The 19692-nt window shown below is 37.3% G+C and overlaps 1 protein-coding gene across 6 annotated transcripts in view; it reads left to right on the top strand.

Moving 5' to 3' along the window:
- LOC121303091 (dedicator of cytokinesis protein 8-like) overlaps positions 1-19692 on the top strand; it is a 59166-nt gene that overhangs the window by 31730 nt on the left and 7744 nt on the right. For 5 of the 6 annotated variants that reach the window (XM_041233542.1, XM_041233532.1, XM_041233560.1 and 2 more), the window contains 29 exons: positions 621-738; positions 1011-1081; positions 1593-1737; positions 2091-2192; positions 2675-2770; positions 3184-3418; positions 3847-4011; positions 4498-4673; positions 5594-5689; positions 5968-6063; positions 6168-6317; positions 6596-6709; positions 9906-10061; positions 10290-10429; positions 11893-12059; positions 12147-12289; positions 12648-12830; positions 13475-13613; positions 13824-13911; positions 15021-15117; positions 15325-15459; positions 15925-16077; positions 17091-17249; positions 17788-17888; positions 17965-18157; positions 18246-18389; positions 18846-18977; positions 19215-19349; positions 19497-19586. In XM_041233542.1, coding sequence (XP_041089476.1) covers positions 621-738; positions 1011-1081; positions 1593-1737; positions 2091-2192; positions 2675-2770; positions 3184-3418; positions 3847-4011; positions 4498-4673; positions 5594-5689; positions 5968-6063; positions 6168-6317; positions 6596-6709; positions 9906-10061; positions 10290-10429; positions 11893-12059; positions 12147-12289; positions 12648-12830; positions 13475-13613; positions 13824-13911; positions 15021-15117; positions 15325-15459; positions 15925-16077; positions 17091-17249; positions 17788-17888; positions 17965-18157; positions 18246-18389; positions 18846-18977; positions 19215-19349; positions 19497-19586 — 3919 coding nt within the window. The remainder of the gene's footprint in view (positions 1-620; positions 739-1010; positions 1082-1592; positions 1738-2090; positions 2193-2674; positions 2771-3183; positions 3419-3846; positions 4012-4497; positions 4674-5593; positions 5690-5967; positions 6064-6167; positions 6318-6595; positions 6710-9905; positions 10062-10289; positions 10430-11892; positions 12060-12146; positions 12290-12647; positions 12831-13474; positions 13614-13823; positions 13912-15020; positions 15118-15324; positions 15460-15924; positions 16078-17090; positions 17250-17787; positions 17889-17964; positions 18158-18245; positions 18390-18845; positions 18978-19214; positions 19350-19496; positions 19587-19692) is intronic. The other variant, XM_041233551.1, reaches the window with a different exon arrangement.

The following is a 19692-nucleotide window of genomic DNA, read 5'->3' as shown; positions in this document are numbered from 1 at the left end:
TTATTTCAAGTTGATTGTTTCAAAGTGTTGCTCTCTGAGTTTGGCTTTTTTTATTTAAAGGTGGTTATTTTGCTTTGCTTTTTTAAAGCAGAGATTTACATTACTTCTTAATCTACTATCTACTGTCTATAAAGTCATTGTGGTTCTGACATTCCTTGTGCAGGAAATAAGCTGTTTATGATATGTAGTTAAATGTAAAAGCTATATAAATCACACAGTAATAGTTTTATTTAAAATATGCCAGTTCACTGGGTTCATAATTAATTAACTGGTATTTCTTATTTCCTACAGGTGTTAAACCTTGTAGAATTTTACACAACACAGCTAAAACATGATTTGTTTAGAAGAAATATACAAATACTGGGATCTGCAATTTAACCAAGACTAAAAACAAGTCATTCTAAAAGTAATACAGTGTGTTTTACACAATGACTTGCCTCTGAGCGTCTGGTTAAAACAGCTGACAAGTTTGAGGCCTTTTATTAGGCACTGTCTCCCAGGAACAGAAAAATAAGAAGAGGATCAATTGACATTTTAATCTCGTCATGGGATTGAGGTTTGAGAGATCCTTTGTTCTGATAACCAGGATCATACTGAATAACTTCTTCTTCTTCTTTAAGAAATCTACTATATGTCTACCCACAAAGGCTAAGTTTTGCGAATCGCCTGGCTTCAGCAAGGAACATCACCATCAAAATCCAGCTTATGTCTGGAGAGGATGCAAGCCACGCAATGCCGGTAAATAGTAAAAAACTGCCTAATGTACAGATTACAACTAAAGGTTCTACTGAAAAACATTCATAATATGATCATGTAAATGAGAAAACCCACATTAAGTCTATTGTCATTAATATCCAAGATATTAATTAATTTTTCCAAATCTGTGAATTCAAAACAGGCATGACTTTTGAGGATTTTCTGCAGTAAAATGTTTCTCTTTGACTTTTTTCCATTATAAATACTTAGTCTACACAGGTATCAATTGCTGTATTTTTTTTTTATCACTTTAGGTTATTTTTGGGAAATCCAGTGGTCCAGAGTTTGTACAGGAAGTATATACTACCATTACTTATCACAACAAGTAAGTATTCCAGAGCACATTTCTTTAATAATGGCATCTAGAAACCCACTATATGGAATAGATCAGCACTCATAACTTCACATAAAGACTGGAATCTCTAATTGAATAGTTTTGGTACAGGGAAAAATAAAGAAACATTGAATTAGATAAGCATATTATATTAGTTTACTGGTTGTACTACTAGAGTATTATGTACTTTTAAGGTGAGTTATCTTTCCTAGACAAGTGTATAGGCCTATTTCATCTTGGCAATTTAACATCAATGTTGGAGTTGTTTTAAAACTACCTATGCTAATAACTATTACTGAAAGCTTGTTTGCGTTTAGCATTGATTGCACAAGCTGTTTTCTTTTTAATTGAAGATAACAGCAGAAACTTTTGTCACTGCCATTGCCTGATAAATAACTATAATCTATTCTTTGGGGCTGGCCTTCATATTGCAGTTGATTTAATGTGTAATAAAGCAAAGGGTTGTGGAAGCAGACATTTTCAGTGTATTTTTCTTCTGTAGGTCTCCAGATTTTTATGAAGAAGTGAAAATTAAACTTCCTGCCAAACTCACAGAGAGGCATCACCTTCTCTTCACTTTCTATCACATCAGCTGCCAGCAGAAACAGAACCAGGCAGCCAGTGTGGAAACCCTCATTGGATACTCAGTAAGATGCACTGAAGATTGTGTGTCTTCTTATACGGAAGCTGTCAGGAGGACATTTTGAGTTGAACAAATAGTATGTTATGAAGGGGACATGGAGTTTAATGCTATATTTTAATAATATTGGGTAAAATATTTATATAGTTTCACTGACCATTTGAACACTTTACGGTTCTGTCTTTTGTGTGTGTGTGTGTGTGTGTGTGTGTGTGTATGTGTATGTCTGTGTGTGTGTGTGAATACAAATACAAATACTCCTTGACCAAAGATATGATACATTTGGGGTTAATGTGATTTATTCATAAAATGTTAATCAATATATCCATGCATTTTAACATGTTTTTTCTTGTTTTTCAGTGGTTTCCAATTCTAGTCAATGAGCGGTTGCAGACTGGACAACATTGTCTTCCTGTAGCTTTGGACAGACTGCCCAACAATTACTCATTACATTCTCCAGAGGTATGTTCAAGCATCAGATTCATTCATTCATTTGCAGGTAATTGGTAGTCTTAAGTGAGGAGAAACCTCAAAGATTGAAGCTTAGATATAGACAGCACCAAAGTAGAGGTTTTTGATACAGCTGGTTGTTTAGTGACAGCAATAGAAGGGGTTGAAGAATGTATTTCTGACTCTTAGTGGATGTAAGAAATACAGCAGTAAGACGTGCTTTATATTCACTAGGGGCAGAATGTTGCAGGGGGCAGGTCACTGGTTTTTCAGTGGTGTGTCAGAGGTTAAACATCATTCTATAGGTGAGCTTTAAATGTCTAAAGTCCCTAGTATGTAATAAATGAAACAAGAAAATGATGATGTGACTAAACAAGTAAAAATAATATATTAGTTAGGCTTTTAAGGTGATTTGCCTATAGCATAATGATCATGTACTTAAATAAAACCTTTGTTCAAAAACTCTTTGACATCCACACTTCTGTGTACTTTAGAAATACCATGCCCAACAACCTCCAATAAAATGGGTAGAAGGTCATAAAGGTGTCTTCAATCTCGAAGTGCAAGCTGTCTCTTCTGTGCACACACAGGTAAGCTCCATCTCAAATACCCACAATCTATGCTTGAATACTGTTTTCCTTTTCCCTCTTTTTTCTTCCTGTTTATTATAGATATGTGGCAAGAGATTCAGGTGAATTGTTGCACTTTTGATTTTCATACATTCATTCATGAAATAAATCTGAAAAAGAAGTGTTTGAATGATAGAAGACACTCTTTTTTTCCACTGTGGGCAAATTGCCCCTGCCATATATTTACTACAGAGAAAGCAATTTGTCCATAAAAAACAGTAATTACTTAACTACACCCAGTAAACCTTGAACGTCTTGGGGATTACTCATTTTTCTAGTTTAAGATTTACAGCAGACCTCATTTGACAAAGATTTCTGTTGTTGTTATTTTAAGATATGTTCAATTCCATTCAAGCTCTCCCATTTCTGTGCAGGATAACCACTTAGAGCGGTTCTTCACTCTGTGCCACGCTCTAGAGGGCCGGGTAACGTTCCCTATCCGTGTTCTAGATGACAAGATCCCAGAGAGTAAACTGGAGCACGAGCTTAAAATGAGCATCATCTCCCTGTCCTCGTCTCGCCTGGAGCCGCTGGTCCTCTTCCTCTACCAAGTCCTGGATAAACTGTTTCACCTCATTGTGCAGCCCATGGTCATTGCAGGACAGGCAGGTATGAATCAGTGCATGGGCATGACATCTGTGAAAATAAACCCCAGGTCCCCACTCAGCCCTTGTAATAGATAAATGCAGTGTACCATGTCTAGGTCATCCTACCTCATCAGTCGTCGAGGTCCAAGCATATCACTGACTGAAAAGCATGTCAGTCATAAAGTTCATATGGAATAGCAATTGCCTAGGAAAAGGAAAAGCTATCCAATGAGTTCAGAAGTAAGATATACGTGTGATGGACAAACTAGTGCTTAGAAATTGACTGTGGTTAACATCTGTACTGCAGGTAAGATTTAGGGATTTCATTAGCTACATATATTAATATCATGTCACTTTTAGGCAGTCTGTTAAACATTTATTAAATACAGGTTTGACTGTACTTTTTTAAGTTGCAAAGAAACAATCAATAATGTGGTTTCTATTCTACAGTCAATTTTGCCCAGATTGCTTTTGAGTCTGTGGTATCACTTGTGAACAGTCTCCACAACAGTCAAGAACTTGCAAAGGACCAACATGGAAGAAACTGCTTGCTGGCATCATATGTCTACTTTGTGTTTCGACTGCCAGACACACACAGAGAGCTCTTGAATACAGGTAAATTATTGAGCAAATGAAAAATAAATAAATAAATTAGTACCCAGTTTAAAAAAAACTCCACTTATTAAAATACAAAAGATACAAAAACACTCTTCCTAAAACTTAACACATGAATCTGTATATATTTTTCTGATGCATGTTTTCTGAGATGCTGCGCTAAATATAAAAACTTCTTCGCCCTGTGTGTCGAGTGCTGCATTACTCCTGGTTTTAAAGAATGCAGATGTCAACCTCTGCTATTGTAATTAAGAGTTCAGCTTTCATATTTAAGATATTCTAAACACCCATCAGCTTTGGATAAAAGTGTCTGCTAAATGACAAATTAATAATCTTACAGCACACATAGACAGGCAGGGTTCTTTGTGGTAGAAAATGGAATGGAATTTCATTGAAAGTAGATGTATCTTAGTGTGTCCAAGGTCACCACTTCTTTAGGGTTCTACAGGGCCTGCTTTATCATGAAGGGCTGGTTTCTTCCTGCAGGTTCAATGATGTCTTCGATTGTCCCCGAGGCTCGGTATTACACAATAGGGCGCGCCAGTGCTTCCACTGTTGGTGCTAAGCTCCTTCAGTCACGGGTTCTAAGCAGCAGCAACCCCGACATCCCTGCCCTCCAGGCTGCAGCTGACCAGGAGGTCCAAGACATCAAGACACCCAAGGTGGCACAGTTTTATTGCTGTATTTAATAACAAAACTAGATGGGGATATAGTGTAGTCTCTTAAAGTTCCATTGATATGTATGTCACACTGTGACGGAGTGTCCTGCCCCTTTATGTTTATTAATATTTTTTGTTGTCTGTAGTGTGTTAATATTGGTGTTTATGTATAAAATACACAGGATATAAATATGGGTTATGAGCACAAGTGTTTAAAATGTATATTTGTATTTAGGCACGAGGATTGCACAGCACTTCACGTGCAGGTAAAATGTAATATGTGAGCACGGGAAATTACACTTAATTAATTCACGTGCAGTTGTACCAAGACTCCAATTGAGTGATTGATTAGCAATCGAGTCTTGGTACAGCTGCATAAAAACAGCATGTTTTCACTCACTCGGGGTTGTGTATTCGGTGAGCGGAGAATGGGTGTGGAGAGGAGAATTAAAAACAAAGAGAAGGTAAAGTAATTACTTGATTTCACTCGCCGTGTTTGTCTGTTCGTCCACTGTTTGTTTATTGTTTTGTCGTTTTATTTGTCTATTTTATTTGGCGTCAAGTGCCGTGTGCTGTTTGTTTAAATCTTCTGTTTGTTTATTATTTAATAAAACACTGGATGCCATAGCATCTCAGGTTCACCGCCATTACCCACATGTGTTCCATAAATATATAAAAATGTGCATGTCTGACCGTCGTCACACATTTTTATATATTTATGGAACATAAATCCCATGGTAATGAAACTACTTGGAAATTCATTAGCACACATTCTTGATAGTATAGCAGTACTTATATATTTGAAATTTGTGATGTTTAATGCTAATAATACTTTATTTTGGTCATTTTTTACCCCATGTTTCAAAATCAGAATGCATATTGTAATATATCTGTAATTGTAATATTATTTTGTGCTTCATCAGGGTATGACCATCCCTGGCAATCGAATGTCTTCCTATGTAGAAGTTTCTAACTACTTCCAAAATACTGCTGGTAGTTCAAGAGCTACACACAAAAAGGTAAACAAGGCGATGTTATCAAACTGTTATTCGTGTATGAAGTAAAAAGATACAATAATTGTATTTGTCTGTTTGTAGTTGGTCCAGTTTTAGTTTTACACTTTTTTGGTCCATTTTGTTTACAGTTTTGCTGATTTTGGTGCCATTAATCAGCCAGATTTATGTTTGTTATATTTTAATATAGTGAAAGGATATGACATGCCATTACATCATAATGCAGGTTGTTCCTGTGTGTTTATTTCCCTTGAACATTGCTTTCTGATGTTTTCATTCAATAGCAATTCCACGAGGAGCTGGCTCTTCAGATGGTGGTCAGTACTGGTGTATGTAGAGAAAATGCCTATAAATACGCCTGGTTCTTTTTTGAGCTTCTGGTAAGGTTCTCCGCTTTTAAATCATACTGTAAATGTAATGATAACTTTGCTTAATTGTGTTTTATTTCTGCCTTGATCTAGTGAAAAGACCTTTAATGTTGCAGGTTAAAAGCATGGCGCAGTATGTTTGCCAAATGGAGAAGCAGGACATCCCTCGCAGAAGTCGTTTTTCAGATCGATTTAAGGATGACATCACCACTATTGTGAATGTAGTGACTGCAGAGATTGGAACAATTTTAGTAAAGCAGCAAAAGGTAAACTGAAGAATATAGAAGATATACTGTGATGCATCATAAGTTTCTTTTCAAGATAAATGGGTCAATGCTTTGCAAAAACTAAAATAAGTGTAAAATATCCTATTAAGCATTACTTATGCATCCTATAGCATGAAGTTTAGCTGTTTTACCTTAGTATTGATTGGTTAGGTTTAGCAGAATACTGTAGCTATGCAAATTTGGATTTTGTTCTCATCAGTGCTCACAAATGATTAATTATCAGACTTGTATTAACCTTTGCATTGTGTTTCTTAAAGGAAATTGAACAAGCAGAAAAGATCAACATTAGCCTGGCGTTTTTCTTATATGATCTTCTGTCTCTCATGGACCGTGGCTTTATCTTTCAACTTGTACGGAACTACTGCAATCAGGTAACCACAGAGTTTAGGAATATATAGGATATAGGCTGGATAGTGCATTAATGTTTAAAATGCATATTGATAGCTTATAAAATAAAATAAAATCTAGACTTGGTTTCCTTTTTTGTAACAAATCTTCTTTTATACATTCCACCAAATATATCTTAGTTCAAATGTCTTTACTCCCTATTTTAGATTATGGTGACTAATATGGCCTCTAAAGGCCTATTAAACAAAACTAGATGTTTTAGAACATAAGAACATAAGAAAGTTTACAAACGAGAGGAGGCCATTCGGCCCATCTTGCTCGTTTGGTTGTTAGTAGCTTATTGATCCCAAAATCTCATCAAGCAGCTTCTTGAAGGATCCCAGGGTGTCAGCTTCAACAACATTACTGGGGAGTTGATTCCAGACCCTCACAATTCTCTGTGTAAAAAAGTGCCTCCTATTTTCTGTTCTGAATGCCCCTTTGTCTAATCTCCATTTGTGACCCCTGGTCCTTGTTTCTTTTTTCAGGCTGAAAAAGTCCCTTGGGTCGACACTGTCAATACCTTTTAGAATTTTGAATGCTTGAATTAGGTCGCCACGTAGTCTTCTTTGTTCAAGACTGAACAGATTCAATTCTTTTAGCCTGTCTGCGTATGACATGCCTTTTAAGCCCGGAATAATTCTGGTCGCTCTTCTTTGCACTCTTTCTAGAGCAGCAATATCTTTTTTATAGCGAGGTGACCAGAACTGCACACAATATTCAAGATGAGGTCTTACAAGTGCATTGTACAGTTTTAACATTACTTCCCTTGATTTAAATTCAACACTTTTCACAATGTATCCGAGCATCTTGTTAGCTTTTTTATAGCTTCCCCACATTGTCTAGATGAAGAAATTTCTGAGTCAACAAAAACTCCTAGGTCTTTTTCATAGATTCCTTCTCCAATTTCAGTATCTCCCATATGATATTTATAATGTACATTTTTATTTCCTACATGCAGTACCTTACACTTTTCTCTATTAAATGTCATTTGCCATGTGTCTGCCTAGTTCTGAATCTTGTCTAGATAATTTTGAATGACCTTTGCTGCTACAACAGTGTTTGCCACTCCTCCTACTTTTGTGTCGTCTGCAAATTTAACAAGTTTGCTTATTATATCAGAATCTAAATCATTAATGTAGATTAGGAATAGCAGAGGACCTAATACTGATCCCTGTGGTATACCACTGGTTACCACACTCCATTCTGAGGTTTTTCCTCAAAAAAATCAAGCAAGTTAGTTAGACACGATCTCCCTTTCCTAAAACCATGTTGACTGTCTCCCAGAACCCTGTTACCATATAGGTAATTTTCCATTTTGGATCTTATTATAGTTTCCATAAGTTTGCATATAATAGAAGTCAGGCTTACTGGTCTGTAGTTACCTGGTTCAGTTTTGTTTCCCTTTTTGTGGATCGGTATTACGTTTGCAATTTTCCAGTCTGTCGGTACCACCCCTGTGTCAAGAGACTGCTGCATGATCTTGGTTAGCGGTTTGTAAATTACTTCTTTCATTTCTTTGAGTACTACTGGGAGGATCTCATCCGGCCCAGGGGATTTGTTTATTTTAAGAGCTCCTAGTCCCTTTAACACTTCTGCCTCAGTTATGCTAAAGTTATTTAAAACTGGATAGGAACTGGATGGATTTCTCTATTTTACTCCAGTCTACTTCTGTTAGTCTCTGTTTCATACCTTCATAGTTTGCTTTTCTAAAATTGTAAACCTTAGCTTTAGTCATAACTTTTGAGGCTTTAAAAAACATTGCAAATGAGACAATGTTGTGGTCTGAGTTTGCCAGTGGTTCTCTGACCTCTGTTTTAGTTATTCTATCTTTGTTATTTGAAAAGACTAAATCAAGGCATGCCTCCACTCTAGTCGGCGCCTTGACAAATTGTGTTAGGAAGCAGTCATTTGTCATTTCCACCATTTCAATTTCATCCTTTGTGCTACCCACCGGGTTTTCCCATTTTATTTGGGGGAAGTTGAAATCCCCCATTAGTATGGCTTCTCCTTTGCTACACGCATTTCTAATGTCATTGTGTAACAGATTATTTTGCTCACCGTCTGAATCTGGCGGTCTATAGCATGCTGCTATTATTATGCCCTTTGAATTTTTGTCCATTATTCTGACCCATATTGATTTGGTTTTATTTTCTTTGTCCAGGTTTAACACCTGGGCTTCAAGACTGTTTCTTATGTATAGCGCTACCCCTCCTCCTCTTCTGTCCTGCCTGTCTTTCCTATACAGTGTATACCCACAAATATTATATTCGTCCCCATCACTCTCAGTCAACCACGTTTCTGTAACACCTATCACATCATAGTTACCTGTCAGTGCAGTAGCTTCAAGTTCTAGAATTTTGTTTCTGATACTTCTAGCATTTAGATAAATACATTTAATGGTTGTCTTACCTGAGTTGTTGTTCTTGTTTTGATGCGGTCTCCCTTCTGTTTTTTTGTTGATTTCTCCCCCTAGTTTAAATGCTTCTGAACCTGCTTTTGTACCTGTTTTGTACCATTCTGCTATAAGGTTTGCCACTGGTGCCCCCTACAGAACTCGTCATTGCTACCTTAACAGTCTGGCCCTCTTTATGTACAAGTCGACTGAAACACTGGTATTGGGAAAACGCCTGATTATTTGTGTAGTTTACTGGAGCTTTCTTCTTCATTGTACAACTTAAGATCCAGTAATTTTATTAAACTGGTTGTTTCGAGGATATCAACATTTTTTGGCCGTCATTCATTTCAATTTGCAAAGGTTAAAATTAGAACGATTCATATCTGAGGTTACTTATAGCCGAAGGGTCTACTCATTGCTGACTGATCTATGCCTGCTAAGTTGTTTGTTTTATGATTGGTTATGTGGTTTTTTTTCCAAATTTATTGTGTTTTATGTTTGCTGTGGTTGTGTGTTCCTTGCCAGGTTGTCAATGTAAAAAGAGAATTTGTTCTCAGTTGGCTCATCTGAATAAATAAAGGTTTTGATTGATTTATTGGCTATTTCTATCTGTACCGAGCTATTTTGCAAGCCTGTCCATTAATTTAGTGCTTTAAAAGTCAAGTATTTTTAAGACAGTTTAATTTTTTTCTTTTGACAATAAGATTTCTTTTGAGTTTGGTTAACCACTGTTGTTCATTACCAGTGTTTTCTTATCAGAATTTGGTTTTATGCTGTTGCAGATGTGTGTCAAACTGAATTCCATGCCAACTCTTATTTCAATGAGACTGGAGTTCCTGAGGATCCTGTGCAGCCATGAACATTATCTTAATCTCAACCTGTTCTTTGTGAATCCCACCTCTGCCCCAGCATCACCATGCCCATCGCTGTCTTCCCAGGTAACATCCACTGTTGGTATAACACTTGTTAATGGTTTACTATTCTAGTAAATATACAGGCTGTTTTACCAGAACAAAATAGGCAGAGTGGCATTCTTAACTGGCTGCATTTCATAAAACATTTGACTTCTTTTGAATGTTTTGAAACTGTATACAGTCTTGTCATTGTAGTTGGGTGTTTTAATATCAATCAGCTTAGCGTGTTAACATTATTTCTTCATTTGACAGAACTCAAGCTCTTGCTCCAGCATTCAGGACCAGAAGATTTCAAGCATGTTTGATCTCTCTCAAGAGTACAAACAGCAGCACTTCCTGACAGGGCTCCTCTTCACAGAGCTCAGTGCCGCCCTCGACCTGGAGACTGAGGGGTGCGTAGTCTTTTTTATTGACCACAGAAATAGGTAGAATTCAGCAATTCGTTGAATTACAAGAAAATGTGTACTACTTGGAATTGCATTTAGATTACATATCAGCAGTAGTGCAGTCCTAAATCTTAAAGTACCGGAACGGCAATTAAAATACCGATTTTTCTCAAACAACAAATTCACACTTGTACATTGAACTTGAGGTAACATTGAACAGGTAAAGCATGCGTCTCGCATGTGACTTTTAGGCTACTGCCCTTTGATCATTACTGCCAGATTGGCATTTTTCCAGCAATTTGCCTGTTTTGAAAGCATCTAGCGGGTAAATGTTGTCTTTGGTGGTTTGGTTATTTTTCAGCTGGTTTATCGTGGACGTTTTTTTCTATTTCTTTGATTTATGAGGTCATCACCAGCGCAGAACTTCAATCACTATGATGCCCTGTATAGTATTAGTATATCATGTCCTCCCTCTGTCTTTTTTTTTTTTTTTTTTTTGAGCTCTGCATCCAATAAAATTATGAATCATACAAATGCTCAGTTTTATTTTATTTGTCACCAATTTAAGACTGTATCAGTACAATTTAGAATTATTTTAATTTTTAAATTTCTTTTTAAAGACTATATGCCAACAGTTCTGGACAATAAAATGTGACACTACATTCTGAATATTATTATTATTTTTTTTTTTCCTGAACCTACCGCATTTGATCTCAGCAGATAAATATATTGCGGTTCTGGTAATGTAAGTTGTGAGAATAATTTTTTTTACAAACAAAAAAAATGGCTAGCCTTCATAAAGTAGTACTGTAGTTTGTACTAGAAGTCCCTAATGTTCTCTTCATTGCGTCACAAGGACGACTGACTGAAAGTCAGACAAGTGTGTGACTCTTGACTCTGCAAACATTTAAAATACGCAACAGTTATCAGAGACTCCGATTCAGAGTGTAACATCAACACTGGTATGTAGGGAATCAGACTCAGATGTTTTTGTTCCTAGTGTCTATTCAATGGAAAGACTAATTTGATTTCCCCACGGAAAATGGATCGCTTAATTGGTGCCCAGACACCGAAATTAGACTGGTCGGGCGCCATATAAACATGTTCATAAGAAATCGGTAAAGATTATTAAGTTAGTTCTTAAGTCATGGTCCTGCCTATAGAAAAAAGTACCGGCGTGTTCTGGCTCAACTACATCAGCGCATTTCAGAAATAAAAACCCTATACCCAACAGGCTTTATAACCTCCATTGTAGGTTATGAAATGTATTATCAATGACAGTGGTTGAGGGGCTTGCAAGATTGTGTGTGTTTCATTTATAAAACTCTTGAATAAAACAAATCGCCACTGGCTACTACCCATTTACTAACTACCTGTGCGTGCACGTGGATGAATTTCAAATTCCATCACTTTTGTTATGGAGACCATCCCCTTTTTTGCACAAATGACTTTCTTGTTTGTTGTCATAGAATCAGCAAGGTTCAGAAGAAGGCTATTAATGCCACTCACAGCTTGCTATGTTCGCACGACTTGGACCAGCGATGCAGTCGCCCAGAAGTGAGGTCTAAAATAGCTGCACTGTACCTTCCTCTGGTCAGCATTATTATGGATTCCTTGAGTCATTTGGATTTCACAGGTATAACAAAAAAATTTTGGTTGTAATTGTTTACATGCTAGTAGTGAAATAGCCACTTGAAATCTTAATGCCTTGTTTGTCTTCTAGTTGCAGAGACTCGAGGTGGCAAGGGGAAGCCAGAGGAGGAGCCGGAATCTGTAACACCAATCAGTCAAACAGTTGCTATGGCAATTGCAGGGAATCATTTTAATCCTCTGACAAGAAACACTCTAACATCAATGACATCTGCGGTATGTGCAACATTCTATACTGTATGCAGATGGCCTGTAAGTGCACATGAAAATGCTTAAATGCACATGAATATTTGTTGGAGTTAATTATGTATATTAATATCCTACAAAGTTGTGTGGAATGCACATCACTTGAAAAATATAGTCTATTAATACTATAGGATTTTAAGAGCACACTACATGGGTGTATTTCAAATGCAGACAACATTCCCAGCTACTCAAAGTCTGTTGGGCAGTTTGACTGGATTGGTAGCATCTACAGTAAACAACTTGCAAATCTGAAAGTCAGGGGACTTGTGTTTTAAAGACCACTTAAGCTTTTCATAAGGGAACTTTGTTTTTTGTGTTCTTTTTTCAGTCTGGAAAGTCAAGCGGGGTGTTAACAGCTGAAACCAGCCGGAACCTACTTATCTGTTTCTTGTGGATAATGAAGAACGCTGATCAAAATCTGGTTCAGAAATGGGCAATGGACCTACCCTCAACCCAGCTGAACCGTCTTTTGGAACTGCTCTTCATATGTGTCTCGTGTTTTGAGTACAAGGTCAGGAGCTTGTTGTTTCAGATGGATGTGTATTGGGTATAATCCCTACTATGCAGTTTAGCACAGGATAAACTCACAGGGCCTATTCTTAAAACATTCTACACAAAATGCATTCCGATTCATTTTACAAAACTAAATCCAGAAAGATGTGTTTATTCGGTGGTTCTTAAGAAGATTTTAATTACTGATTTTTCAAAACTGAATTCAACTGCCTTGAGTGGTAGCCAATGATTTAAACTCATGCATTAGTAAAATGATTACTGGGCAGCTAAACTTTGAAACAAATACCTTTTTGTCCTTTTCTTTTTTGTTACTTTATCATTCTAAGCTTATACTTGTTAAGGCAGGAGCTTCATGTTTTGTATCACTGGGGGTGTCTTCCTAGGTTTACATTTAAACATGCCAATGATTCCATATTTTGTAATATTACATTTTGTGATTGAGATTACTTTTATCTGGATCGTTGTGATCCGTCTTTTCAGAACATTTTACTTCTGGATTACATTTATCAAATTTACAAATAATTGCAATTTACGAAATCTTTTTTTTTTTCACAAAATATAGGATTACAAAAGGAGATACAGTATTCAAGACATTATTAGTCTTAATCATCATGTCCGTGTATTTCTCTTTGTGCTGTCCAGGGGAAGCAGGCAAACTCAGACAAAGTAAGCACCCAGGCTCTTCAGAAGTCCCAGCAAGCAAAAGCCCGACTAGAGGAGGCCTTACTGGGAGGGATGGGAGCGAGAGGAGAGATGATGAAACGCAGCAGAGGTACAGCAGGTACAGTAGGAATGGAAACCAAAAATGCTAACCAAACATACAAGCCGACAGTTTATGTGCTATAACATGAAAAAAATAGAAAGTCTTTATGTTATGTTTTTTTGTGTGTGCAGAGAAAAAAAATATTACAATGTTCTTCAGTAGAAGATTTTGTATTTTGGCAAGCCATTATCGTTTTAATTCCCACATATATACGGTTATTTTAAACAGGGAATGAAAGGATCCAAGGACTAAATGAAAACTTGAGATGGAGAAAAGATTTGACACAATGGAGGCAAACTAATGACAGGCAGGACAAGTATGTAAAAAAACCTTTAAATGTGTGATAATAACCAAGGACTGTGTGAACTACTAAGTGAACAAAGCTTCAAACAAAATTTTCGTACATATCGTTAGCGTATTATAATGATTTAGGGGTAGATGTACTAAGATGGGTCAGTCGCAATATACTAATTTAAATATTAACATCTCTAACGAGATTTGTGCGACGTTTTTTCAAATAAAATAGTGCCAGTTGAGTTGTGGTTTGCTGCAGCAGAGTGTCCGAAGGATAACGTCTATACATGCAAGGGTGCAAGAATCAAAATAACATTGTTTTTGTTAAATGTAAACGTTATCTGTACAATGCATTCTGTTCTATCTTCATTTTACCTATTTTAATACTGTTATATATATAAAAAATCCCATCAGATTCTATAGTGGGGCCCCAACCTTCACCCCCAAAAAGCTTTTCATAATCATACAGTAGCCGCTCGCTAAACCGGACATTTTTGTCCGACATAAGGAGGTGTCGGATTTTGCACCTCCACCCTGTTTTTGTTAATTTCTGCAGGAACGCCCAGAATGATATACTAATTTAAGGCTAAAGCACAAATAAGAACTGCAGCTGCAAAGCATTTGTTAAAATGATGCTAACAGTGCTGTTGTTTAGTACATTTCACGCTACACTTCCGACTGGTTTGCATGTGGTTTGCAACGATTGCGACAGACGCAACGCTTTAGTACATGTACCCCTTAATGTTGATATTTCGTTTTACTTTGACTGAAGTGTAGTCATTTTTTCTCCTGCCACAACACTATAAGGGCACTTCCTGAGTTACAGGGAATAGGACTCCACCCTGGGGCTATGTGCTGCATTTAGTAACACAGGACACCAAAGAAGAAAGGGGCAAACCATTCATTCCAACTGCAGTGTGGTTGCAAACTTTTCAGTGTTTTTGGAAAGGCAGTGAAAATAAACCCTGCAAGACAACATTCATGTTGATTTAAACTTTTAACAAGAAAAAAGCAGTATTTTTGTATCCCACAACATCTCAGTAATGTTATTTCTAAGTCATTCATGCTACTTCAAGTTATTTTGAGTACTGATTGATATGCATTATTTATTTCTGTATTTATTCTGTCTAGAACAAAAGATGAGCTTGAGCAAGAAGCTATCATCAGTGGCAATTTGGCTACTGAGTCTAATCTGATCATTTTAGACCTCCTAGAAATCATTGTCCAGGTATGGCACCAAATTACTTTGTTGTAACGTCATTCTTACATGAAAAAAAGATGTGTGCAATCCTGAAATATCTGAAACATCCCTGGGGTTATGTGTTTTTAAAACTACTCCAGCGCTTCTGAATGCAGAACTCTTGTTTGTATGAGTCCAGGTGGTCTTGTCCTCCAGGTCTGCTGCTGAGTAATTGTTCTTTACTTGTTCCTGCAGAGCATTTCTAACTCAGACTGCAAAGACAGTGTGCTGGGTGGAGTCCTGAGGGTGCTGCTGCATTCCCTCAGCTGTAACCAGAGCACCCACTACCTGGAGCACTGCTTTAGCACACTCCGATCCCTCATTGTGAAGGTAGGGAGTGGAACCCACAACCTTTACAGCATGGTTTTTATCTTGGCAACCCTACAACATACAGGGCAGTTATGTATTTTAGCTCCACTTTAAAAATAATGTCTGAAATAAATGTTAGTGTAGGGATGTGATACTGGTTGAGATAATCATAGAGCATATATACTACTGGATTTACCAAATGCTAAAACAAACAAAAACAGATCATTTATTCAATTGAGCTAAACAGTGACATAATAGACCTAAATACTGCCATCGAGGTCATTAAAATCAAGCTTCTAATAGTGCACGTGGGTCTCCTTTTGTTATGGATTTCTGTTTGTAAAAATTTGTTCTGGAAAATGCCAGAGAGCAAGCAAGAATGTTTAAGATGAAGTGACTAACTGCCAGACGGCTGTGCTGAAGCTGTGGTTTTGTGCCAGAGCGTCGGCAGGTCATGTGTGAGGTGGCTTGTCTTGTGTATTCCAGTTTGGGGACCTGTTGTTTGAAGAAGAAGCTGAGCAGTGTGCTGATCTGTGCCAGAAGGTGCTCCAGCACTGCAGCAGCAGCCTTGACAGCACGAGAAGCCAGGCCTGCGCCACCCTCTACCTCGTCATGAGACACAGCTACAGCTCCACCAGTGTAACACTTCCATTGGTTCAAATAAAGCGTTTACCATTAAATCATTTGGATAGTGAATTGTTTGGTGGTGTTGATACACATAGCAGAAAAAAATATAGAAAACCTGAAATATCTTTGCAGATAAAATGTAATACTACAGTACAGTATACTGAAGCCACTAATGTTGATTTGCCTTTACCCCTTTCATGCACACAGCTGTTTAAATTGCACTGATATGAGGACATGTGCATCAGAGGGTTAATAACCTCTATCTAAATAATGATAAATTACGCTGGCTTGTTAGATAGGTACATGCACCATATGAATAATCAATAAACTATAAAGTTTTCCATTATTGCCAATTACGAATGCATTAGCAAGATATAATTTCCATTTATGCAGGTAATAAACATGATTGATTGACCTTCCCTTTTTCACTAAAGTCAATATAAAAAAATGATTACAGCACACTATTGAGAGATTGGTATGTTTGTTTGTGTCATTTTAACGTTACCGTTTAACCTTTAAAAACCTTTAAAAGCCAAAGTGAAAAGCAAAGAATGGGTTTGTCAACAGTACCTATAGCCAGCTATATAATGTTTGTAGTGTTTAAACCATGTTACAAAGTCTGGTATACTATACTGTATGTAAATATCAGATAAAAAAAAAAAAACAATAGTTTCAGGCTTTTTAGAAAATATTGCACTTAATAACACACATTGTGTATTTAGATATGTCCTAAGATATTATACCAACTGAAATTCTCAGTACTTGGGATATTCTCAATATACAGTATGGGGAGCAGTTCATATAAAGGGGCTGAATGGAAGCAGCTTCTGGCTGTGAATCCAGGCTTAGGAAGAGCTCCAGATCCCATCTTCTCCTGCAGAGGGTGCTGGTGATACTGAAAGCTGCCTCTTTAAATGTAGTGATCAAAAAACAGGAAGATGTGGAAAAGAAGTAAATGTCAGTAGAGGTGGAAATTGAAAGATATAGTTCACTGAAGTTATATTTTATCATTTCTTTTGTTCTAGAATTTCTCCAGGGTGAAGATGCAGGTTACTATGTCATTGGCATCCCTTGTGGGTAAATCTTCAGATTTCCATGAGGAGTATCTGAGAAGGTCTTTACGAACCATCCTAGCATATGCTGAAGAAGATGTGGAGATGCAGCCAACACAATTACCTTCTCAGGTAATTTAACAAGCACTGCATATTTACATCCCACCAACCATACACTTGTTGTAACATTGTCATTTGTTATTCATATGAATCCCCGGACATTCCTTATACATATAAGTAGGGCATCCATAAGAACCTTATATTTCGAAATGTGCACCCTATTTATATGATGTGTTGCTCTATACTGATAATGAATTGTGTAAATGTATGACTTTCTATTGACCTTTCCCTGAAGGGGACCAGGCTTTCTATCCACCCACATGTAAAAGAGAAAAAAAAAACATTCTAACAACCCGTTGTCCAATCTCCCATAGTAACAGAAGAATTCTGACAAAAAACAAAATACAACTTCGAGAGAAATAGGTCAATGGGTGTTCGCCATAGGAATTGAGTTTTGTTTTAGACATTTCAAATCAAGTGGTTTATTTTAATGACCACTCGTTAGATACACAATGTGTGAAGTATTATCATTTTGATATTCCGCTGCCTGGATCAAAGTCCATCAGAGTTCACCTTTTAAATACAGAAGTGGGATTACTTTTTTATCCAGGTTGAGGAGCTGCTGAGGAACCTGAACAGCATCCTGTCTGACACAGTGAAGATGAGGGAGTTTCAGGAGGACCCTGAGATGCTCATGGACCTCATGTACAGGTGAGAGCCCGCATTGTCAACATGGTAACACTCCTCTTAAAAATGTTACTATGTTAACATGAATTTGTGTCAACAGGATAGCCAAAGGGTATCAAACCTCCCCTGACCTGCGTCTAACCTGGCTTCAGAACATGGCAGAGAAGCACACCAAGAAGAAGTGCTACACTGAGGCGGCAATGTGCTTGGTCCACGCAGCTGCACTGGTGGCAGAATATCTGAGTATGCTGGAGGATCACAAGCACCTGCCCGTGGGTAGCATCAGCTTCCAGGTAACACAAGATCTTCAGTGTGGCGTGAGGAAATCATTAGAACATTTTCTCAAAGCAGAAAAAAAAATAAAATCTTCTTTGCTTTCAGAATGTCTCACCCAATGTCCTAGAAGAATCGGCTGTTTCTGACGACATTCTGTCTCCTGATGAAGATGGAATGTGTACAGGGAGGTACTTCACTGAAAATGGCCTGCTGGGACTGCTTGAACAGGCAGCTGAACTCTTCAATACTGTGAGCATCAAGTCTGTGTTATTCCCCTTCCCTTTATCACCAGCAAATACTCAACAGCACCCCACAAGTATTTACATATAGTGTAAATAGATTTTTTTTTTTATGGTAGAAAAATATGTTTTTGTCTTTTTATTTTTTTAATCACATTCAGAGCCTCTCCTCATCACCTTGTGCATCAAGGCCACGCCCACTCCTGTGGTGACATAATGCTGGATTCAGCCCCACAAAAAAACAGAAATGATCAATTCTAACTTCACTTACTGGCACCTACATTTGTTAGTGCCCACTATCATGCCTCTTCTGAAGTCACTGAGAATTTTGCTTTCCCTTGTTTGCTGAATAGTTGCACACAGGTTGCACACAGGGTCAACAGGTTGAGTTATATAGCTCAAGTGGATCACAGCAAAACAGTTTTCTGTATTTATCCATCCGTTCCTTTGTTTTCTGTTTTTGCAGGCTGGGCTGTATGAGACTGTAAACGAGGTCTACAAAGTTGTCATCCCTATTCTTGAAATTCACAGAGACTTCAGGAAACTGACCTCCACTCACGATAAATTGCAGAAAGCCTTTGAGAGCATCATAAAGAAGGTTAGGATAGCACGTCATATAAACTATATTGGAATAAGGAACATTGATTGAGGTTGTCAAGTTACAAAACGTAAGCTATTAAGATGTGTTTGAAGTGTTGAAGACTGTGGAAACTCAAATTGAAATGCTTTGCTTTGTCGACATTTTAAATCAAATGTTTGTTGTACTAGTGTTGGTGCCTAAATGAGTTAATCCGCTGCATTAATGCTCTGGCATTTCAAATTCTTGTTTCTGTAGGGTCACAAAAGAATGTTTGGAACCTATTTCCGTGTTGGGTTTTATGGATCCAAATTTGGAGATCTGGATGAATGTGAATTTGTCTACAAGGAGCCTACCATTACCAAACTGCCAGAGATCTCGCACAGATTAGAGGTACAGTATTAATAATTCTAGCCTCACACACCTTACCAGCAGCAATTTCTGTCCATTAATATGATTGTGTTTTATTACCAGTCAGAGACACAGTACTAATACATTAACTGTTCAGATAAAAAAAAAAACTTTATTTGTCTTTTTAAGGGATTTTATGGACAGTGTTTTGGGCAAGATGCTGTGGAGGTGATTAAAGATTCTACTCCAGTTGACAAGTCCAAGTTGGACCCTAATAAGGTACATACTCAACCCTATTTTTAGATATTTTATTTTAGCTCTGTCACAGGGTGCTCACGTTACGTACGTTGGTAACCGCTGTTTAAGCAATACAGAGAGCCAACTG

The sequence above is a fragment of the Polyodon spathula genome, chromosome 2 (genome assembly GCF_017654505.1).
Source record: "Polyodon spathula isolate WHYD16114869_AA chromosome 2, ASM1765450v1, whole genome shotgun sequence".
Taxonomy (NCBI): Eukaryota; Metazoa; Chordata; class Actinopteri; order Acipenseriformes; family Polyodontidae; genus Polyodon; species Polyodon spathula.
The sequence above is the reverse complement of the archived record's forward strand: the minus strand, read 5'-3'. Positions and strand labels throughout refer to the sequence as shown.